This window comes from Fusarium solani, assembly GCF_023522795.1.
Source record: "Fusarium solani strain SB1 chromosome Unknown bctg00000001, whole genome shotgun sequence".
Lineage (NCBI taxonomy): Eukaryota > Fungi > Ascomycota > Sordariomycetes > Hypocreales > Nectriaceae > Fusarium > Fusarium solani.
In genome coordinates, this window is record NW_027072156.1 from 974672 (window position 1) to 996792 (window position 22121).

The 22121-nt window shown below is 53.1% G+C and overlaps 9 protein-coding genes across 9 annotated transcripts; 5 read left to right on the forward strand and 4 right to left on the reverse strand.

Moving 5' to 3' along the window:
• Positions 1 to 216: 216 nt before the first annotated feature.
• MRS44_002412 (uncharacterized protein) lies at positions 217 to 3066 on the forward strand (the record flags this gene model as incomplete). Its single annotated transcript, XM_046271507.1, has 5 exons — positions 217 to 330; positions 624 to 1266; positions 1350 to 1470; positions 1526 to 2837; positions 2890 to 3066. 5 exons carry the CDS (start codon positions 217 to 219, stop codon positions 3064 to 3066), a joined length of 2367 nt encoding a protein of 788 aa, XP_046126985.1.
• Positions 3067 to 3737: 671 nt separating this feature from the next.
• Positions 3738 to 4301, forward strand: MRS44_002413 (uncharacterized protein; the record flags this gene model as incomplete). Its single annotated transcript, XM_065622815.1, has 2 exons — positions 3738 to 3775; positions 3869 to 4301. The coding sequence occupies 2 exons, from the start codon at positions 3738 to 3740 to the stop codon at positions 4299 to 4301; spliced, it is 471 nt and encodes a 156-aa protein (XP_065478887.1).
• Positions 4302 to 4393: 92 nt separating this feature from the next.
• Positions 4394 to 5135, forward strand: MRS44_002414 (uncharacterized protein; the record flags this gene model as incomplete). Its single annotated transcript, XM_046277493.2, has 4 exons — positions 4394 to 4484; positions 4538 to 4619; positions 4683 to 4870; positions 4921 to 5135. 4 exons carry the CDS (start codon positions 4394 to 4396, stop codon positions 5133 to 5135), a joined length of 576 nt encoding a protein of 191 aa, XP_046126986.2.
• Positions 5136 to 5955: 820 nt separating this feature from the next.
• MRS44_002415 (uncharacterized protein) lies at positions 5956 to 6371 on the reverse strand (the record flags this gene model as incomplete). The annotated part of the gene is made up of 2 exons (XM_046282546.2): positions 5956 to 6281; positions 6341 to 6371. The coding sequence occupies 2 exons, from the start codon at positions 6369 to 6371 to the stop codon at positions 5956 to 5958; spliced, it is 357 nt and encodes a 118-aa protein (XP_046126987.1).
• A 1164-nt stretch (positions 6372 to 7535) lies between these two features.
• MRS44_002416 (uncharacterized protein) lies at positions 7536 to 9564 on the forward strand (the record flags this gene model as incomplete). The annotated part of the gene is made up of 5 exons (XM_046277494.2): positions 7536 to 7551; positions 7622 to 7871; positions 7937 to 8175; positions 8232 to 9052; positions 9103 to 9564. 5 exons carry the CDS (start codon positions 7536 to 7538, stop codon positions 9562 to 9564), a joined length of 1788 nt encoding a protein of 595 aa, XP_046126988.1.
• Positions 9565 to 9980: 416 nt separating this feature from the next.
• MRS44_002417 (uncharacterized protein) lies at positions 9981 to 11270 on the reverse strand (the record flags this gene model as incomplete). The annotated part of the gene is made up of 3 exons (XM_046277495.2): positions 9981 to 10622; positions 10698 to 10933; positions 11003 to 11270. The coding sequence occupies 3 exons, from the start codon at positions 11268 to 11270 to the stop codon at positions 9981 to 9983; spliced, it is 1146 nt and encodes a 381-aa protein (XP_046126989.1).
• Positions 11271 to 11783: 513 nt separating this feature from the next.
• MRS44_002418 (uncharacterized protein) lies at positions 11784 to 14311 on the forward strand (the record flags this gene model as incomplete). Its single annotated transcript, XM_046277496.2, has 10 exons — positions 11784 to 11911; positions 11974 to 11987; positions 12041 to 12103; positions 12173 to 12267; positions 12323 to 12414; positions 12473 to 12614; positions 12665 to 12823; positions 12872 to 13207; positions 13256 to 13350; positions 14044 to 14311. The coding sequence occupies 10 exons, from the start codon at positions 11784 to 11786 to the stop codon at positions 14309 to 14311; spliced, it is 1392 nt and encodes a 463-aa protein (XP_046126990.2).
• Positions 14312 to 14742: 431 nt separating this feature from the next.
• MRS44_002419 (uncharacterized protein) lies at positions 14743 to 16741 on the reverse strand (the record flags this gene model as incomplete). Its single annotated transcript, XM_065622816.1, has 4 exons — positions 14743 to 15342; positions 15411 to 15716; positions 15770 to 16428; positions 16498 to 16741. 4 exons carry the CDS (start codon positions 16739 to 16741, stop codon positions 14743 to 14745), a joined length of 1809 nt encoding a protein of 602 aa, XP_065478888.1.
• Positions 16742 to 20031: 3290 nt separating this feature from the next.
• MRS44_002420 (uncharacterized protein) lies at positions 20032 to 20901 on the reverse strand (the record flags this gene model as incomplete). Its single annotated transcript, XM_046278956.1, has 1 exon — positions 20032 to 20901. One exon carries the CDS (start codon positions 20899 to 20901, stop codon positions 20032 to 20034), a length of 870 nt encoding a protein of 289 aa, XP_046126992.1.
• Positions 20902 to 22121: the final 1220 nt, after the last annotated feature.

Genomic DNA, 22121 nt, shown 5'->3' on the forward strand with positions numbered 1-22121 from the left:
CCTGGGTAAGAGAAAAAAACACCCCCCTCCTCCCATCCGCTTCCTTTTAATACTCAATCCTCCCCCCTCCTCCTCGATCTCTTCTTGCCCGTTGATTCTTCTCGTGTGCGAGCGTCTCCCTTTTCCTTCTTCCTAGTGATACCCTGACCCTCTCCGCTCTAATCACGCTCACACTCAATTGAGACGCTTCAGCCTTGAGTGATCAACACCTTCACCATGCTTGCTACCCGCCAGGTTCTGGGCAATGTCGCCCGGAGCCGCGTCCTCGCGGGCGCCGCCTCTGGCATTCGCCGCCTGGCGACTGTCTCTGACAGCCCTCTCGACAAGAAGGTGAGCAAGATTCTACTTTCAGCAGCTCGTGTTTTGCGCGAACGACTCGACGCTTGGCGGTTCTTCTGGTGTGGCATGCAAGCCGCTCATCCGGGCACCTCCCAGACGTCATTGCGCGCCGATCGACCTGGGCCGTCAAATCACCAGTGATTTCGACCACAGGCAGATTTGCGCGCTGTGGTGCAATTGCAACAATAGTACCAGCAGCTTTCACTGCAGCCAGCTTCAGCATGCTCAAATCAAGTTTTGGGGGAACAATTGGACTGACTCGTGCCATCTTGGCCCCACTATAGGTCCGCCAGAACCTTTGGGAGGAGAACAACTTCATCAACTACAAGAAGATGTCCGAGAACCTCGACATCGTCCGCGCCCGCCTTAACCGACCCCTGACCTACGCCGAGAAGATTCTGTACTCTCACTTGGATGATCCCCATGGCCAGGAGATCGAGCGTGGCAGCTCTTACCTCAAGCTCCGACCTGACCGTGTTGCTTGCCAGGATGCCACCGCCCAGATGGCCATCCTTCAGTTCATGTCCGCTGGCATGGACGCCGTTGCCAACCCCTCCACCGTCCACTGCGATCACTTGATCGAGGCCCAGATTGGTGGTGCCAAGGATCTTGCCCGTGCTGTCGACATCAACAAGGAGGTCTACAACTTCCTTGCTACTGCTTGTGCCAAGTACAACATTGGTTTCTGGCGCCCCGGCTCCGGTATCATTCACCAGATTATTCTCGAGAACTACGCTTTCCCCGGTGGTCTCCTCATCGGAACTGACTCCCACACTCCCAACGGTGGTGGTCTTGGTATGGCCTGTATTGGTGTCGGTGGTGCTGATGCTGTCGATGTCATGGCCAACCTTCCCTGGGAGCTGAAGGCCCCCAATGTCATCGGTGTTAAGCTGACTGGTCAGCTCAACGGCTGGACTGCCCCCAAGGGTAAGTGATACCTGCGCACTTTCCACTGTCGATCATCGTCGACGGTTAGCCATCCATGGACCCACTTATTAACAACACCACAGACATTATCCTGAAGGTCGCCGATATTCTCACCGTCAAGGGTGGCACTGGTGCCATTGTTGAGTACCATGGACCTGGAACTGAGACCTTCTCATGCACTGGCATGGCTACCATCTGCAACATGTCAGAACTTCCCCATTCCTTGAATTGTTTCGATCGTTGTACTAACTACTCGCAGGGGTGCTGAAATCGGTGCCACCACCTCTCTCTTCCCCTTCAACGACCGTATGTACGACTACCTCGCCGCCACCAAGCGAACCGAGATCGGAGATTTTGCCCGCTCTTACGCCCACGGCCTCCGACCTGACGAGGGTGCCGAGTACGACCAGCTGATTGAGATCAACCTTTCCGAGCTCGAGCCCTACATCAACGGTCCCTTCACCCCCGATCTGGGAACTCCCATCTCCAAGTTCAGCCAGGCTGTCAAGGACAACGGCTGGCCCGATGAGCTCAAGGTCGGTCTGATCGGCTCTTGCACCAACTCCTCTTACGAGGATATGTCCCGCGCTGCCTCCATTGCCCGTGATGCCCTCAACCACGGTGTCAAGGCCAAGGCTGCCTTCACTGTCACCCCCGGTTCTGAGCAGATTCGTGCCACCATTGAGCGTGACGGTCAGCTCCAGACCTTCGAGGAGTTCGGTGGTATGGTCCTCGCCAACGCTTGCGGTCCTTGCATTGGTCAGTGGGACCGACGCGATGTCAAGAAGGGCACCCCCAACTCTATCATCTCCTCCTACAACCGTAACTTCACTGGCCGAAACGACGGTAACCCCGCTACCCACTCCTTCGTCGCCTCTCCCGACATGGTCGTCGCCCTGACCATTGCCGGCTCCCTCCACTTCAACCCCCTCACCGACACCCTCAAGGACAAGGACGGCAAGGAGTTCAAGCTCTCTCCTCCCACCGGTGACGGTCTCCCCGTTCGCGGCTACGACCCCGGCCAGGACACTTACCAGGCTCCCCCCAAGGACCGTGCCAGTGTCACTGTCGATGTCTCCCCCACCTCCGACCGTCTCCAGATCCTTACCCCCTTCCAGCCTTGGGACGGCAAGGATGCCAAGGATCTCCCTATCCTCATCAAGGCCAAGGGCAAGACCACCACTGATCACATCTCCATGGCCGGTCCCTGGCTCAAGTACCGTGGTCACCTTGACAACATCTCCAACAACATGTTGATCGGTGCCATCAACGAGGCCAACGATGAGGCCAACAAGATCCACAACTTCACCAACGGCGAGTGGGGTGCCGTTCCCGCTGTCGCTCGTGACTACAAGGCCAAGGGCATCAAGTGGGTTGTCATTGGTGACTGGAACTACGGTGAGGGTTCTTCCCGAGAGCACGCCGCTCTTGAGCCCCGTCACCTTGGTGGTCTTGCCATCATTACCCGATCTTTCGCCCGTATCCACGAGACCAACCTGAAGAAGCAGGGCATGCTGCCCCTGACCTTCACCGACCCCGCTGACTACGACAGGATCCGCCCTGATGACAAGGTATGTTGCTCCTTCACAACATCTTTCATAGCATCCACTAACCCGATACTAGGTCGATCTTCTCTGCACCAAGCTCGAGGTTGGCAAGCCTTTCCCCATGATTGTCCACCCCGCCGATGGCAGCCCCTCTTTCGAGATCCCTCTGTCCCACACCTTCAACGAGCCCCAGATCGAGTGGTTCAAGAACGGCTCTGCCCTCAACACCATGGCCAAGGCCGCCAAGAAGTAAATAACGGAAGATGATGAATGGGAAGGAAAGAAGGAAATGAAGCAGTGAAATAGTTTGGGTCACAACTGGCGTATATCCTGCATGCTCTCTGGGGTTTGGTTTTTTGAGAGCAGACAGTAGAGGGGCTGATTGACGAACGGTGTCGGTTTAACACTGTCGCTCGCCCATGTTTTACTTTTACACCTCGTTGGAACGGAATAGCCTTGATTTTCTAGGTTGTACAAAATCAAAACTGTTAAAGCATTGTTCCGATGAGCTCTGTGATGTTATTCTGGCAGCAGCAGTGATTTGGTGTGCTGCATGCACATTGAATGCTCCCAAGATGCTCCAAGGCCACTTAGATGAATGTCTATTATAAGGTGGCCTTGCGACTTGTATTCTCTAAGCTAACTTGAGAGCAAGCTGGGTGGTGAATCATCTATGAAGGCCGAATGCCACACTGTTCGTGCCTCTGGAGTGCCCATGAGGTCGTCTAGAGGGGAGTAGAGAACTGAGCCAGGGAAACGACAAAGTTCTCGTCTAATACTTCTCACACATGGCTACTATATAATCTCAAAATGTGCATAAAAGTACCAAAATAAGAGAGTAAACTATCATAAAATGAGGCAATGTTCTCATAGCCTTTGGTGTTGTTTTATGATCTTTCTCAAGGCTTAGGATGTACACTCATCATGCTCATCACACACGGACTCCTCGGTCTCTCTGTGAGGTACGTCATTTGGGATCTGCACCACCAAATCTTAATCAAGTTAGTCAGCGGCCCCGGCGCAAGAACTGTCACGTGCTGATAAGCCTAAATCAGCCACCCCATGTTCATCAAGGGACCTGCTGTCCAGTTTCACTTGGCCATCGCATCGTCAAACTTGGACTCTTGCGATATCCAGGTTGTTGGGTTGAGGTGTGGTTCGAATTACTCCGTTTCATCTTCTCTTCCTATCCGAGGGTATCTTTTTCCCAGCCGCTCATTCCTCCTCCCTCGATTCCGCCCTATCCGCCTCAGTGAAGACCGCCCGGCTGCTCCGTGCAGCGCGAATCGCGAAAACATGCGGCCTCGACTTCAAAACTTTAACACGTTGCGAGCGCGATCCTACGTGTCACGACTACCGCTCTTCACTCGGCTTATCGTTCTTGTCATTGTCGCAGCTTGGATTGCCTCGGTGCAATCAGTATGGGACTTGCGAGAATGGGGCGCCCTCATCCCTGACCAGATCAGCGTCACTTCAGGCAAGCTTTAGAACGTCCGTTTCTCCTGTGTAACGCTAACACAGCTTGTGAATTAGCATATCGACTTTCGACGTTTCCCTTAATACACCTCAATTTCATCCATATGATCCTCAATGTCTTGGCCCTGACGCCTTTGATGGAACGATTCGAGAACGAGCACGGAACTTTGACTACGGTCGCATTGTTCTTTGGGCGTAAGCTACAGTTCCTTCTCAGTGCCGGGACTTTTGCTAATTGCTGGTCCTAGCTTTGACGTCGATCCCTGCCGTCCTCTACGTGATCATCGAGCGATGTGTTTTCCGAGCGAATAATTCGATACTGGGAGCGAGGTGAGATTATACTACCCCGACGTCGTCTACGTGCGAGAAACATGGCTAATAAGCATATCATAGCTTGTGGGTATTTGTCTTGCTTGCCATGGAGTCCATTCGAACCTACAAGGCCAACCCTCACTTCGTCATTGGCACTGTTCACATTCCCACATGGACAACTCCCCTGATTATGTGCTTGGTGGTGGCGGCATTGGTACCCAGGACAAGTCTTCTTGGCCACTTGTGTGGTGTGGGTATCGGATACGTCGGTAAGTCTCCTCTTCACGTGTAACAAATCTGATGCTAACTGACTTTATAGCTGGCTTCGGCTACGTCAAGTTCCTTGCTCCTCCTGAGTGGGCGCTCCGATGGATCGAGAAGCGACTCAACCTCCTCAAGATTCTGCCTCACTACGTCAGCATCGATAAGACGACATATGGCCGGTTTGGCGTGCTCCCCACGACCAACCGTCCCGGCCCCAGCGGAAGCGCCGCGACGGAGCTTGTGGGTACAACTCAGCGGCTCGGACCTTGAGTAAGGGCGTAAGAAACTGTGCGCTTTTATGTCGGATGGCTGTGTACTAGTACAACGGCGCTGGTTGCGTATTTTCTCGTTTTCCTCTTATTTGTACTATAGAAAAGGGGGGTTATTCTTGGGCATCTTTTTTAATCCGGGCTTGGCGTGGCGATCAAAAACGAAGGAATGACTGGATGATTTAAGGTGGCCGCCTTCTTCTCTATGTTGTTGCGAGCCGCCTTGGATAGCAAGCGTGGGTAAAACCAGAGTCTTGGTTGGGATTGAAGATTATAAAACAGGAGCTCTAATTCGAAGATGTATGGCATCTGCTCAATTATGATTAGCATCACGTTTTGTCGTCTCAGTGCTGTCTTGCTGTGCTCTTAGTGTGTTGTGGAATCCGCTTTCATGAATGAGGGAGTCCGAGTTGATAGTCGTCTTGGGGGAAAACGGTAGATATCATGGGTGCTTGGCGGTTTCGCATATCTAAGAGGTCAGCACGTATTTGTATGATCAAGTCTCGAGCTGGGCGGGCTAGAAGCCATTTAATGGTGAAGATGTTGAGTATTGTTCGGCCTAAATATACCTACCTTCTGTCTGAGCAACCTTTTTCTTCCCATTATGTCTCGTTGCGGTTCAGCTTCACAACCATACCTATCCTCTGATATCAGGGTGGGTGACTTATACTGGCGCACTTTTGCAATGACGAGCAGAGTATTTTAGCCTCTCAATGACTGTTTGGCCGCTCTATCTCATGGCTACTTACCAGTTCCATCTCCCATGGAGGCACATTACTGTGTTACCCAGCCACTCATTCATTCCCAGTGCGCATGAAGTATTAACCCTCTCTCTCCGCCTTGGAGTAGCCGGGGGCTTTCATGACCTCCTCGAGCAAAGCTTGTCCTCGAGGCTCAGTGATGTTCCTCTTCTCCCTTTCAACCAACCTTCCAACTCTCTGCAGCCACTCGAGTTGATCCTCGCTTAATTCTGCATTAGTTTCTGCTTGCGGCGGTTCGGGTGTCTGTAGCGCGTCTCTCTCTCGAGTCAGGGCGTTTACAGCTTCGAGCAGTCTCGCCTCAGCCTCGTTGACATCCTCCCCCTTGGCCTTGCTATCTTTGACCTGAGCTGCGGCCTTGCGGACATCGTTCAACATATCGTTGATCGCTGCTCACACATAATCAGCACGGTGCTTAATCCACGCCCGCTCGGGAGCAGACTCTTACACTTGGAAGTAGAGGCTCCCTCTGTCGCCATTTTGCGGATTAGTGGCCTGAGTGTTCTGTGTTGAATCAGTGAACCCTGCTCATCATCCACCCAGTGCATCTGATGTGAGGCGCGAAGCTGAGAACTTACCCCACGGTAATCAGAGTAGCTTGCCGAATGTGTGACTCTAGGCGTGCGAGTCGAAAAAGGGCTGGAGTTCAGAGAGAGTGATTGAGGAGAAGGTGAAAGAGTCAAGTTTCGGGACCACTGGTGATGGCCTTATGTAGTTGGGCGTTCGAGGCGGCAGTGAATCACAGCCGAAAAACAGGTCAACACCGACAGTAGGAAATATGTTTGCGTTCTAGAGGATGACGATTGAGAGTATGGTAACTATTATGCCTGTGGCATAAAATACAGCAAAGATGAAGCCCGTTGTGCTAGGAACGATGCGAAACAAGAAGAAATGGGAAGAAAGAAGGAACGGCAGACACCGCAAGAAGAAACACGAACCAGATAAAAGTATTTAGCAGCGTTTATTGTTGCCATGGTTTATGTATAGAATACTCCAGCATCATGGTTGATTAAAGAGTGTTTTCTACAAGCAAGCAATGGAAGCATTCGCCTCATTTCCACATCCCAACACAAGCATTAGAGTATACCAGCTGTTGTAGACTGCTTTTAACACACCATTGGAGCTTTCTAGCACACATAGAGACAAACGCGCATTAAAAACGGAACCTTGCGACTCTTTGGCACAAACCACGACTGTTCATCATGAGCTTGGTGTCTGTCATCACGATCTCACATGGAACTGACGTGTGGGCGCTGAACGAGTGTAATTCAGCCATTGAAACTAGGCAAGTATGTGATTATATGCACTTCTACTTCTAAGGGACTCCAAAATACGAAATAAATATCGAAGTATTGATAATCTGATAGAATCAAGACAACATGTTGCCTTTACTTCAGGTCTCCTTGAGCCTTAGCCCCCGGTAAATGCATAGGTAGGTCGCCCCGCCGGACATGCAGGCACCCGGCCGAGCCTTCCCCCTGGCCGCGGCGGGCCATTCTGGAGATGGGTGAGCTGTCCGGAAAAGGTACGTACCTCGATTTACGGGATGCAGTTACATTCACCAGATTGGATCTTGAACTTGAACGACAAGTTGGAGGATTGAGACGACCAAGTCGCTCGTCGCGCAAAACCTCTGCCTAGTCATGTCGCGATTACTCTGTGAGAAGCTCCCCCAAGCTCTGATATTGCGCTGAATCATGTCCGTGGACTCCGGCTGACCCGTCTTTAGCATCGGCGTTCTCGCTGCGTCGCGATCCTCGAATCTTGAAGCTTCCCCCTTACCTGTCCTTCCTTTGCATCGCGATCGGCGTCGTCTGGCTGTTTCTTCTTCCTCTTAACGAATACTCGCGACGGACGTACATCTCGGAGAACGCACTGCTGCCGGGGCAGGTGCATACATACTTTGGAGGGAGTGAACAGAACATCTTGCGCGCGTATCGTCATGAGGTTGATGATGTGGTGGGCAAGAGCAACTACGAGTGCGTTCTCCATTTGCGATGCGAGCTAGAATTTGGACGGGAACTAATGGCCTTGGGATTGGCAGGATTAACGACAGACTCGATGAGATCCTAACGGGCGTTGGCCTCAAGGTTGGACGACAGAACTACACGTATCACTCGGCGGGCCACGAATACTCGGGGCAGAATCTCTATGCCATCCTCCAAGCTCCCCGAGGCGATGCTACCGAGGCCATTGTCTTGGTTGCTGCGTGGAAGACTGTCGAGGAGCAGCTCAACCGTAATGGCGTGTCCTTGGCCCTGACCCTGGTCCGTTACTTTAAGCGTTCGTCAACATCTCTCTAAAGGCATGCGGATGAGGAAACTGACAAATCGAAATAGGTTGGTCACTCTGGTCCAAGGATATTATCCTTGTTGTCCCTCCAGATAGCAAGACCGGCACCCAAGCTTGGGTTGATGCATACCACGATGCTCACAACCCTGACCTCGTGGCACCTCTGCCTCTCAAGTCCGGAGCTCTGCAGGGCGCTATCGCCATTGACTATCCTCAAGAGGAGAGATTCAAGGCAGTGCACATCATCTACGATGGTGTCAATGGACAACTTCCAAACCTCGATCTCATTAACTCAATCGTCAACATCGGCGGCGGTCAGATGGGTATCCCCACCACCATCCAGGAGATGACGCAGCATAAGGGGAGCTACCCCGATCGTCTGCAGACCATGCTGCGTGGCATGCTCAACCAGGGACTTGGCTACGCGGCCGGTGCCCATAGTAGCTTCATCCCTTACCACGTCGATGCTGTAACACTGCAGCCCTATGGTGAGGGATGGCATGATGACATGGGTATGGGTCGTCTCGTCGAGGGTTCGTTCCGAAGTCTGAACAATCTTCTCGAGCATCTGCACCAGAGTTTCTTCTTCTACCTGTTGATGCAGACAGACCGGTTTGTCAGTATCGGTACTTATCTGCCCAGCGCCATGCTGTTGGCTGCCAACTTTACCATCATGGCCATCTCCCTCTGGGTCAAGAGCGGCCAGTCATCGACAGCAGGGCAGAAGCCCAAGGAGGCCAAGGGACCTGCTTCAGCCACTGAGACTGCGCAGTCTGGAAGGGATCTCTTCTTGCCGCTTGTCATTGTTGTCATCTGCCATGCTCTCCCGGCTGTGCCTCTTTACACCTTTAACCATCTTCCTGCTGGCGTAAGTATTGCTTTTCTGATTTCTAGGGATATGACGCTGACAGCTCATAGCTACTTTCACCTGCCTTTGCCATCTTCTCCGTCGTCTCAGCCGTCCTCCCTTTTGTCATCTCCCGCCTCCTCTCAATCTTCTCCAAGCCCACCCAGCAGCACTTCCAGATCACCAAGTCCTTCTCTCTGCTCGTCCTGGGCATGTGCCTCTCCACCCTCGCCACCCTCAACTTCTCTCTCGCCTTCCTCGTTGGCCTTCTGGCCAGCCCGCTGAGCTTCGTCCAGCCTGTCAAGAACCCTGTCCTCCGGTGGTCTCTGGCCGGCCTGCTCAATGTCGTGGCGCCATCTACGGTCATTTACGCCGCGGCTCAGGCTTGGGGAATCAGCATTACTGACCTGTTAAGCGAGGCAAGTTTCGGCTGGAACGTATGGGGTATGTATACACCTGTGGTGGTTTGGTGTTTGTGGTGGCCTGCTTGGCTCGTGGGCATGATCAACGTCTTTGGAGAGGTTTCGGCATAGAGTGGTTGGAATTTGGTTTGTGTAAGATATGTCGCAGAGAGTCGACACTTAGAGCCCTGAAGGGATGATCTGTACTCATAAACTACTGGCATCACAGATAGACTAGCTAGTTTCAAGATTTACTGTTATTGGAATATCGACTGCAATGTAGTTGAGAGGGCTATAGTTGTTGTTCCCAAGAGGTGGCTGAACGTCAGCGGAACTCTCCGTGGTGATCTTCACTTGAAGTATTTCACGAGGGGAAGCACGGAAAGAGAGAGGAACAACAGCAGCTCATAACATGGACGGACTCGTATGATTAATAGTTGTCCTCTGGGCGGGATCATCAGCTGCCCACATCGATATTTCTATCTGTCTACTGTACAGGGGTTCGTTTTGTTGCCCTCATGCCACGCCGTCTTCACTCATCTTCTTGTCTATGCAGCCCACACGTCCTTGCCAGCCGACTCGATCCAGTTGCCGAGTTGGTTGACGCTCGAGTCCCAGTCCAGGAGTCGCTGGCGCATAGCGGCAATCTGCTTCATATCCAATACCTTGGGCTGAACCCAGGTAATGTGCGCCACACCATCGACCTGGTCGATGGTACCCCGGAGCAGACCCAGGCTCAGAGCCTTCATGATGAGATGCTCAATCTCCTGTGGTCGAACCTTAGTCTCCTGGGCGATGGTAGCAAAGGTCATGGTTCGGTCATGAGGGGGGCGGCGGAAGACAGCCTCGGTGAGAGCAGAGAGGTAGATCTTCTGGCGGAGGTGGGTAGAGTTGCTGCTCAGGAGCTTGTTAGACTCGACACGATCAGAAAGTCTCTCGTAGGCCGCAAGATCTCCGCGGTTGAAAGCGAAAAGAAGCTCGCGCATCCAGGCGTGCTCGCTCTTGGCAAGAACATCGAGGATGGGATGGAGGAGCAGCTCTCCAAAGTTGTAGATGCTGGTAGAGACCAGGGCGGCGATGCTGAGGTGGTAGGCCCGCTTGTATCGCTCCTTGGGAGAGAGGGAGGCGACATCAATGCAGGCAAGGTAGAGGAGGGCAGTGCGGTAGTAGTTGGAGAAGTCCATCTTGAGCTGTGGAGGGGTTAGTGGGGGTTCGGACATCAATATTGTGACACCGTGGTCATGGGTTCCAGGAAATGAACATACCTGATAGTAGGTGGCATTGGCGTCGTAAAATGAGGCATGGACGATGTTCTCGACGGAATCGAAGGAGTCCAGTATCCTCTCGGCGGTGTCGAGATCCTTTCGTGCGCTGTCTAGCTCCTCAAGGTCGAGCTTCGCCCGAGCGACAGCAACCAGGGCAAAAACATATGCATCTTGCGAGTTTTCGTTGTTGACCTTCTTAGCGACCGATTGCAGGAATTCCAAACGCTCTTCATCTTCTGTAGTTCAGAGACATCATGGGTTAGCACAGCGCCGGCTTCGGAGGGGCACACAGCAGGGTTCCTTACCATCGCACTCTGTCGCCGCCTTCAACGCCAGTTCCACGAGCTTCAGCTGGTTGATCTTGTCGGCAAATTTGAGGATGAAGACTCTGTAGAAGACTAGCCGCTTGGGGGCGCTCCCGGGATGGCTGAAGAACTCGACGAGGGCCTCGGTGAGCTGGTGCCAGAGCTTCCGCTCCCAGTAGTTCTCAAAGTCGAGGATGAGGGGCTGGAGCTCCTCGGGAGCTTCATCACGCTGCTCGGCGAGGAAATCGGGGATGGCGTCGGCGCTCATGATGGCGGGATGTGTAGGAGTTGGTGGGTTGTGACGTGTGGATGGTGAGCACAGCAACAATAGCTAGCTTGCACCTTGAGATCTCGAGCTTTTGGTTCCGGATCGGCACAAGTTCTTCCCTGAAAATCGGCGTGGCAGTCGGGGTATTTCTTTCGTGATGATGACAGTGCCGTTCTAGGCAGCCAGAGCAAGTTGGTCGGTTTGGGGTGTTTGTTCAAGGTTGATAGATGCTTCTGTGGAGTTGGAGGGAGGTCCTTAGCTCATCAATGAGGCTGCCAGGCAGCCTGGTGTCGCAACACTCAAAGACGCACGGACCCATTCTTCCCTTGGAAGACCGCTAGCCAATAACGAGCTGCAAGATTTCATTGACCCATCACGTGACCTGGAAATAGCGTTCCCCGAGGCTCTACCTTGCCCAGCATCACCAAACATTGCTGCTGTGAAGACGAGACGACCCACGGCCAATTGCGAGGCACAGCAGCGTCTTCCCACGCAATCTGTATAATCGCAACCATGGTTTCGCCCCTGTTTGCCGCACGGTCGGCCCGCAATGTCGCCCTCAATGTCACGGGCAAGCGATTCCTCTCCGACATCTCTATTACCCGAACCGGGAAGCCCATCATCCGGGTCGAGGGTGGCCGGTGAGCCCAACCGTGATCCATTGGCCCTTTGAAACATGTTGCTGATGCTTGCCTCCATTTAGTTCATCCCTTGGAGGTGCGACGACCGAGCCACGATGCCTATGAACGACGCTGACGATTGACAACCAGGCCACACTGTTACGGTATTTGGCGCAACCGGCCAGCTGGGACGATACATTGTGAACCGCCTTGGTGAGAAGGCCCGGCCTCTATGACTTGATGAGGGAAGGGGACGGCACAAAGACTAACCATTGCTACTAGCTCGTCAGGGATGCACCGTCGTCATTCCCTACCGTGAGGAGATGACCAAGCGTCACCTCAAGGTCACCGGAGATCTCGGCCGCGTCGTCTTTGTCGTATGTCCAATCCCTTCGATCTCGACCATAGCCCCGCTATAACTCTCGCCTTTAGGAGCACGACCTTCGCAACACCCCTTCGATCGAGGCCAGCGTCAGGCACTCGGATGCCGTTTTCAACCTGATTGGCCGTGATTACCCGACCAAGTATGTTTCTTCGAGAAGACGAGCACGAGGGCGAGCAAGGAAGCTAAGCTGGCATCAGGAACTTTTCTCTGGAGGATGTTCACATTGAAGGAACCGAGCGAATTGTCGAGGCCGTTGCCAAGTACGATGTCGACCGATACATCCACGTTTCGTCCCACAGCGCCAACTCCCAGTCCGCCTCCGAGTTCTACCGCACCAAGGTACTTCGACTGCTACTTCAACGAGGGAAGGTTATTGACAAGCGTATCAGGGCCGAGCTGAGGAGATTGCCCGGGAACTGTTCCCCGAGACTACTATCGTCCGACCCGCCCCCATCTTCGGTTTCGAGGACAACCTTCTGCTCAAGCTGGCTGGTGTGACCAACCTCTTCACCTCCAACAACATGCAGGAGAAGTTCTACCCCGTTCACGTAAGTGACGGAGTCCTGGTGGATATGGCATAGTACTGACTGTGATAGTCAATTGATGTCGGAGCCGCCCTCGAGAAGATCTTCTACGACGACACAACCGCCGGACAGACTTTCGAGCTTTACGGACCCAAGCAGTACAGCATGCGCGAGATTGCCGACCTGGTGGACAAGGAAATCTACAAGCAGCGACGACACATCAACGTTCCCAAGGCCATTCTGAAGCCCGTTGCTGAGATCCTGAACAAGGTGCTCTGGTGGCATACCCTGTCGGCCGATGAGGTTGAGCGAGAGTACATGGACCAGGTCATTGACCCTGAGGCCAAGACTTTCAAGGATCTTGGAATCGAGCCCGGCGACATTGCCAACTTTACCTACCACTACCTGGTGAGTGACCCAGTTGGAGTCTCAGAACGATAGCTGACACCCCTATAGCAAGGATTCCGAAGCCAAAACTTCTACGATCTCCCCCCTGCGACGGAGAAGGAGAAGCGAGAAGAGAAGAAGTACATCCACGTCTTGGATGAGTTGTAAAGAAAAGGAATCGAGCTTTGGTCTTTTGAATGCTGGAGAGGGAAGTGGTAACTTTGGGCAGTTGGGAGGCTGCTGAGCGGACAGGCCGACAATAGTCCGTGTATATAGGACCGCATAGACTAGAGAGTGTGCGAGTTCAAACAATTGTACAGGTTTTCTTTTGGTTGAGATGTGTCTCCGTGTCAGATGAGGTTCTTGGAGTCATGTCGCTTTGTTATGCCCCATGCCAGAGATTTACATCCCAGGAAGATTCCTAAAGTGCGATCACCCTCGAGATGGATGGGAATCAACTGAGAAAGGTTGATTGGGGGCCAACTAGGGAAGCTATCTCGGCTTTCTAGAGTTGAAGTGTGTTGAGCCAATGGTAGGGGTAGGTTGATGATTTTTCATGACATCCAGGGATTCGTAGTGTTGTTTCAACTGCAAAAACGTTACAAAGTCGTTTATGTGTGTAAATGATCAATAGAGCCTATATTTCTCTAGGTGAATTGCTCACATCTACCTGTAGGAAGTGACCTCCGAACGTAGCATGGAGGTGTAAGTGTACAGTGCGCTCACAACACCGTGCGTGTATATGCACTGTCTGCAAACCTCTCCTTCAAGCTTTGCTCTCATGAATTACATCAATCCTTCAACATCACCACCCTCGGTATCCAAAACCACAGCACCATCTTTGACCCAGCCAATAGATCGGGATTATTCACAGACCACGTCAAACTCCAAAAGATGTCTTCCAAGCCCAACAGCCAGGCTTCTGCCGAGTTCACATCCTACTACCTCCAGCGAGCGACGCAGGAGCTCTCGGAGGACCTCGACAAGGTCCGCAATGCAGAGGACTTCAAGGCTGACTCGATTCCCTTTCTGGTTCATGCCCTTCAGCAGGGTGCAGGGCTTTTTTCGGCGGAGGATCAGAAGAGAGTTGTCGATGGGTCGAAGAGCAAGGATGGAGATGCTTGAGTTTGTGTGGTGAAGTGAAGCCAACAAGGCCACTGTCCACTTACGCTACCGAATTGGCACGCGACCGAGTTAATGGACAAAGTCGGAATGGAGGCTCATGTTGAATGCCTCACGAGGAGACTAAAGACGGCGTTAATGCTTTGTCTCGCCTCACATCAACACCACGAACCGCCAGGGCCAACACACGTCAGCCAGGACCAGCAATTCTCTCAACATCGACAAGATTCAATCATTTCACGCCAAATAGAACCATTGGGGAAAATAAAGGAGTTCAGGTTGCAATCAAAGGCCGTTATTTCATCAAGGGTATCTCAAAGCAGACTCATCGCAGCGACAAAAGCGCACCGCGATGCAATCAACTAGGTATCTATGCAACTCCTGCACACTCCAAATAATGCAAGACTTGATATCAATCAACAGTGTTTGTGTGTCTAAGCCGCCTGGGAGCGGCGTCGCTCCAGTCGCACAGCCCAGCCCTTGATGGCCAGGACGATGACGATCCAGGCCATCAGCAGTCCGACCAGGCCCATGGTGACGGTGTACATGAACATGGCGTCTAGGTCGTAGTGGATCATTCCTTCAACGGTGTCGGAACTCTGCTCTGGGTCAGCTGTTGTCTCAGTAGGATAGGGACAGAGTGCACTTACGCTTGCCATGAAGATGATGCCTCCAGAGATCAAGCCGAACGAAGCAAGGAGCTCGGTGGGAGGTCGGGATGGGAGAATCGACTTGGGCGGCTTGAGGAACATGAGGAGGTATGTAAGGCCTCGAGCAAGCGAAGCTCCGAGAAGCAGGTTGCCCCATTGCTTGTGGACCATGCTCGAGATCATGGTGTGCTGCTTGTGCGAACTCATCATGATGCCCAGCAGAAGGATGACCAAGGCAGGAATGGGGTTGAGAGAGAACTCGTAAGTCTCGGGTGCCTTTTGTTCATCTGCTTCTTCGTCGGTGTAGGGGTGCTTCGGCTCGATGTCTTCGACGGTTGTGTTGAGGAGATCGCGAATTCGGGTAGACTCGACGAGCATTCCGCACTGGAACAAATTATCAGTCCCTGAACTATCAAGATCTCTGCTAAAGCGTGTGCAGGATCGGGACTTACCATGCCACCACCGATAAACAGGACCGTGATAGAGATGTGCTCCATATCCTGAGCAGTCCAAGCACCTCCCCAGCCGCCAAGGTGCTCAAGGAAGATGTTGGTAGAGCCATAGAAGAAGATGAGGAAGCTCTCGACAAACTCGGCAGAAGGTCGCCACTTTTGCGACCCCTTCTTGGGGCGAACGTTCCATGCCCAGCCAAGCTCGCCGAAGCTGCCAGACCAACGACCCAGGGTGAAGACGCCCAGCCAGAAGAAGACGCCGCCCTTGATCCAATGCGCGAGGCCGTTGAAGACGTTTTCTCCTTCCTGTTAATGGTGTGTTAAGGGAGTCCAAGTGGAAGCCTTAAGGGGGGACTTACAAAGAAGCGACCGAAAGTAGCTACACCAGTCGCAAGCGCAATGAAGCCGAAGGGGAGGATAATGCGATCAATGACCTGTCGTCCAATGTTGAGATACTTCCACACGCGAGAAGCAACGACCTTGGAAGCATGACGAGCGAAGGCGCCCTTGGTAGCCGGAGAGGAGAGAGACATGGCCTCGAGGTCACCGTCGTCGTCTTCCTCGTACTCCTTTCTTGGGCTCTCGAGGGGAGACTCCTCCAAACCATCGAGGGTCGAAACGGAGCTGCTTCGGAGCGAAGCAGTGTTGCGCTCTGTTCCCTGGCCACTGTCACCGGAGTGTCGATAGGGGCTGTCAGCGAGGTAACCCTCGGGGAGTCGGAAACCGTTGTGGCTAGGAGCTTCAGTTGGCACTGGGAGAAAGGCCTGTCTGTCACTGCTCGTCTTCTTGACATCCCCTCGCAATACTCCGGCGACCCATCCCACAAGGCTGACGAGAACCTGCGCCGAGACAACCCAGGTCGCGATCCAGCCAATCTTGTGGTGCGCATTGTTTGGGTAGAGGTCCGGGGTCTGGGCGTTGTAGATGACGCCCAGGAGCAGCCCCAGGGCATTGGAGGCCAGGAATACGAATTGCACAGGCACAGTGAAGCGCGATCTCGCCAGAGAAAGGACGACGGCTGTATAGATGCGTCAGTGGCTGGCGCAAAGCTTGTGAGTAGCAGCGGGCCTCGTAGGCTTAAGCTTACCGACGGGGAGGACAAAGACCCAGGAGAGGACCATGAGGGCAATGTGGGCGTAGATTACACCGACATGACCGGGGTGGGAAAAGTAAGTGTCTGGGTATTCCGAGGCGTCTTTGGGCTTGTCGGAGGCATGGCTCATGTCCATGTCGCCCATGTCGTGTCCCTCGTCGCCATGCGCCAGGACGACTGGGAGAAGTGCGAAGAGGACTGCGCTCGCAGAGCGCGATAGCGTATTTGCCGGAATCATTATGAATTACTCGGTATAGTCGAATCTCTTTGCTATTCGGAGCTCTGTTGGTGCGCGCACGACAAAGACGGAGGTCGAGAGCACACCAGCTTCAAGGAAACCGATCGCAGGCCAGTATTAGTCGAACAGCACTCTCTGGCGACTAGAATTGTTACAGGCGACAGGTAAAAAGAGACGATAGACACAGGTTTACGACAATGCGACGCGCTCGAAGCTATTTCAAGGAAGTACGGCAAAGTGGACGGAGCTCTCGCCGGGCCGAGTCGGCGAGGGGTGTGGGCTTTTTATTCTTGAGCAAAGAAGCCATTGAGGGCCAGGGTTGGCATAGAATGGAGGGCCAAGAAGAAGAGACCATCCGGGGCATCCGAATTGCTTCAAAGGGGAGCTTGAGAAAAAAAAAAGTAGCAGGACCACGGTACGGTAAGCCGGCGGGCGGGAAGGGAGCTCATGGTGGAGGATGGGGCCGGCCGGTGGGGGAGAGAGAACTTGATGGTGGGTGGGCTGCAGCTCGGCATGCTGGCTGCCAGCAAATGGGGAACTCGCTGTGGTTACGGTACATGGGCGGGTAGTACCCTCTCGGATGACAGCTATTCGGCTCTGGCCGTAGGTACCTCTTGTGAAGCTCGTGTGAGAACGACATCATCGATGGATCGACAAGGTGGGTTCCTGTCATGCAGTCCCAGTACACGCCCCAAGATGAGAGAGAGTTGTGGCTTTGAGACCTCTTACATGGTATTGTAAGTGAGGAGCTCGTACGAGTGAAAGTTGACATCTCATATCACTGACCAGAGTGTCTCTTGTCTTGGCTAGCTTATAGTATCCCCAACTGAAGCACTGCTGAATGCCGACTCCGTACCTATACCGCCTAGCAAGTCCTGTACATGGTACATGCACTCGACAAAGACATACAGTACTCGCCGCAAACAGTGCTTTCACAAAGGTCAAAGGGCGTGCTTGGCTCCTGGGCGCCGTTGCTTCGGTGGCTTGCTCGTCAACCAACCACTCCCCCCACCACCCGGATCCGACGGGACGGAAGACGGAGCACCCACGGACATTTTCACAAAATCCAGAACCGAAAAATCACTTATATCGCTTCCCTTGTCCGTGTCTTGGCCTTCCTTTTAAAAGCTGGTGACGACTGACAGTGACGACGACCTTCAGGCACCGACCCTTGGCGACCTGTTTATCTAGATGCCAGCGTATTGAGATGCGCCTGCTCCCACGTCATCAGCGGCAGGAGTCGACATGCCGGCTCGGCTTGGATCCAGTGCCGACAGCTTCTCTCCCGCTAAGGCATGTCGAAGAGCGGCGTGACTTGGCCGCTCTGCTGTGTCCGGGATCTAGGGTTCCACGGGCCCCGGGACGTGGATCCACAGCAAAAAGCGGCCGACCATTCCGTCCTGTTCCCTCTGAGTAACTCTAATTGACGACCACACAGAGAGGCAAAAAGCGATTATGTCCGCGATAAGGCTGAATATGACGTCGGGCAGCCATTAGAGAAGACGTTAGGGCTGACGAAAGAATAACGTAGACGCCTTACGTCTACACACGTGTGCAGCGTATTCCTACAGATAATGCGTGACAGCTTCACTTACACACGGCGGTCAAGAACACAAAGTCACCACGGATGGCTTAAGTCCCGGGCCCCGATGGTCAAGGGGTGATGGAGGAAAAACCAGGACCATAACCTTGGCAACGTGCCTTTCACCCATCGAACAACGCGCCCATATTATCTCCGATACCCCGATGTTTCCGGTCAGATACTTCCATGAACGAAAAAAGGTCCCACCTCCTTCAACACTACCAAACCGCCATTTCACGAGTCACAGGACACGAAAAACACCCAGACGGGAAACATCCATTACAACCGTATGACTCAAAAACGCCAGGGTCTTTGTTCGGAGGCGGGGACCCTTGATCAGCAGTCGTGAGTGACCCGGCACACACACCTTTCGACCAAGCATCCATTATCTTTCCGAAATCTCACCAACCCTATCCCACCCCAGTTTTCTGAGCATAGGATACAAAGAAATCGCATGAGCCCAGATGCAGAAAGAGAGCCCTAATGCCATGTCGATATGTAAGGTAGCTTGGGGGGACCGCCAATACATTGCGCCCTCCCCACTTGGGAACATCTCTGCGCTTTGCTTTGAGTGCTGACAATTGCATCACAGTATCGTGACAAAAACGGGTGGGTAATTGTTCAACGTTGGCTGACAAACTAGACATAATCACTAAGCAAGCAATTGGAAGGGATGAAGCTCTCACGGGAAGTGGATGCAGCTCTCTCGTCAACCCGCCTTGACCTCGCGTATTTCGAAATCGCCGATGGTTTTCCCCACTCAAACACCACCAAGGCTATCAAAGGCATGGGAACCCATTCGATGCGGAAATTTTTGGCCTCGTCTTCGAGGATAGCACGGAAAGATGGACCGTCTCTGCCCAGAATTTGATGGCAAGGGTTTAACTGCAATTATCAATGCGGTCGTCCATGGACCTCCGTGGCCGCAGGACGAAGCACTCCGAGACATCCGTGTTGAATGGAGCAAAGCAGATCGTGATCCTTCAACGCCAATCTCGGTTCCCGCGCAGAAACACTGATGAACCCGATGACAAGGCCATAGTCGTATGATCCTACGGGGAGAAATCGGTTTGCTGGCCGTTACATATTACCCAGGTTGCCTAGGGATGACTGACTGTTCACCGAGGACATCATGTATGTGACGTGTGACGACATTGCAGGCTTGTTTGCCGTGTAACCTCTTGATCCATACCATTGTGCAAGAGGGCAACATGAGTCTATCCCGAGGATGAATTACAGCGGCCGCTAGCTCGGGCATCAACGGTCAGAAGACGAGTTACACACAAAGTGCCCCGTACTGTAGATCATTCAAGCCCGCGGCGTCTATCAGAGACCGCCATTCCCGACTCCTCCAAAGTGGCTGCCTTAGCTCTGGCGTGGATGAGCAGGGATTGTGTGAGTCCCCGCCATGGTTTTCGTTCGTTCGCTAAGCACATGCAGCTTGTTTTTCTTGTTTGCCGGGTGTTGCTGCAAAGGTCAAGGACGCGGTGAAGTCGAGGGAGATCCGAAGCTGCCGAAGTCGCTCGCCGTGTCTTGGCACGGCAAACTGCTTCCATCCAAGGATCCCACACTTCCGAGGCAGATGCGGCTTTCGACCATGATGGATTTTTCGGAAAACGCGGATTTAAATTTCAAAGCTTACCGGGAATAGCAATCAAACTAATGAATTGTGTGTGGGAGTAATCATCACCTCACACCCTCTACATGTTTATAAAGAAGGACGCCCTTCACCCAACAAACGCCATCCATCTCCGTCACGGGCCACCCGGCCTTCCCCCTCCAACTTCCCCAGGATCTGTAACACACCACCACAGGCCGCAGGGTGGAGAGTCTCTGGCACCTCCTTGTAGATGACCTTGACCAACTCCATGGCCGTCCACGTCGACCTCAGCTCGGTGACATTTGTCTTGACCTCTCCAGGCCCGAGTCCCAGCGTCTGGATGACCTGCTCTTCCCGTTGACGTCGGTGGGTGATGTACTCGGCAATCTTGGCTGGACCGTGCTCGATGACAGGGCCGTGGCCGGGGTATGCCCTGCCCTTGAAGAGCGTCTTCATCTCTTCGAGGCTCCGTAGATATGTTGCCATGTCCTCAAAAACCGCCGTGCCTTGACCGAGCACATTGTCAGCCGTAAACATGGCATCCTCCTCATCCATGACGAAAACAACATGGTCCTTGGTGTGCCCTGGTGTATACGCCGCCGTCAGGGTAGCACCATCAACCTCGAACCGCTGCCCATGCTCGATCGCGAGCTGCCCCTCCTCCGGGGTGTGCTTGTAGATCTTTGTCTGCGGCGAGATGCTCAAGAGGTCCTTGATGCCGCCCGTGTGGTCGTGATGCCAGTGCGTGATGAGCGCGGCGTCGATGGTGGCGTTCTCCTGCTGGAGGGTGTCACGGATGGACGTGATCCAGGCGTTACGGCCCTCGCCCGTGTCGATGAGGAGGCGCCGGCGGCCAGTGCCGAGGAGGTATGTGTTTGTGCCTTGGAGGGTGAACTTGCCTGGGTTGCCGCCCAGGATACGGATACAGGCGGGACTGAGGCGCTCTACGGCTGGGAGGGCGATGAGTTGTGTTGCCATGATGTGGGTAATGGATCGTGTCAGGGTCGGGCGAGCGTTGCACCGGGACCTGGTTCGGAGTCTAGGACCGTGAAAAATGAAGGCCCGGAGCAAACCCGGCGTAAAATCGGGAGGGGTCCGGATCCGGAAGCCGGAGATCGGAGCCGGGGGTTCTATAGATTGTGTGGAGAAATCGGAAGAGCCAGAGCGGGACCGAAAGCGAAGCCGAAGGGAGACGCGCCTAGGGACAAAGAGCAACAAGGGATGGTGAAGATGAAGGAGGAGGAAGAATGGTGAGTTGTTTGTTGGATTTGGCTATTTTACTGGTAAAAGAGTGGCTGTCGTCATTCGGCATTTGGAGATCTCGGCAGTGTCTGTCCAATGCCACGAGGAAAGAGCTGGAAAGCCTCGGCCCAAAGTGGTTCTCCTCATGAGGAGCTTAATAACCATGAATGATGTTGCACATTACTCGTCAGTGCAGGAGCTTATGAATAGCATCATCTTCCTGGCGAAATCCACCTCAAACCACCCCCATCGCTTGTTAGAGTTTTCGCTTTATGCATATTTACGGTAGCAAAGGTGCAACGTCGTGCCTGATCAATGTCAAAATGTCGGTTTCAAGCATCCTTCGCTGTCATTCATCAACACGGGAGGATGTCACAGTGTCGTGATAGCGGCTGACAAGCGAGCGCTAAAAATATAGGGGCTAGTACAGGATTACCTGAAGAGCATCACATCATCCCATGATGGTCTGTGAAGGGCATCATTTGAGCAAATGACAAAGCAGTCGGTCATTGGAGTTTGTGCTTGATGGATATATCCCAATGTTTCCAGACAAACAATACTGATTGCTGCAACGGGTAATTTATCCATAAAGATTCAACACCGCCGTGAGGATGGAAGCCGGCTGCTTATCTTATCGGCCTGCATACTGAAGCTGATTGGGTTTTTTTCACGAGGCAAAGGCCGCCACGATTGTACCTTGCCTGCTAATTTACCCCGGAAGGTACGTACTCCACCAAACAAACACCCGCACCTCATCTCTCGCTCCCTGTCTTCAGTGGCTTCTTTCAAATCCCATTTATTCTATTCATTCAAGAAGCGACAAGAGATCCAAAACGACTTGCGCCGAGCCTTGTCGACATTTTTTGCTTCATCTCTCAAGGCGCGAATCGGCTCCCATCTTTTATCTAACTCTTAATTTCTTGTCTGTTTATTTAATTCAACAATTACTTCTTCCA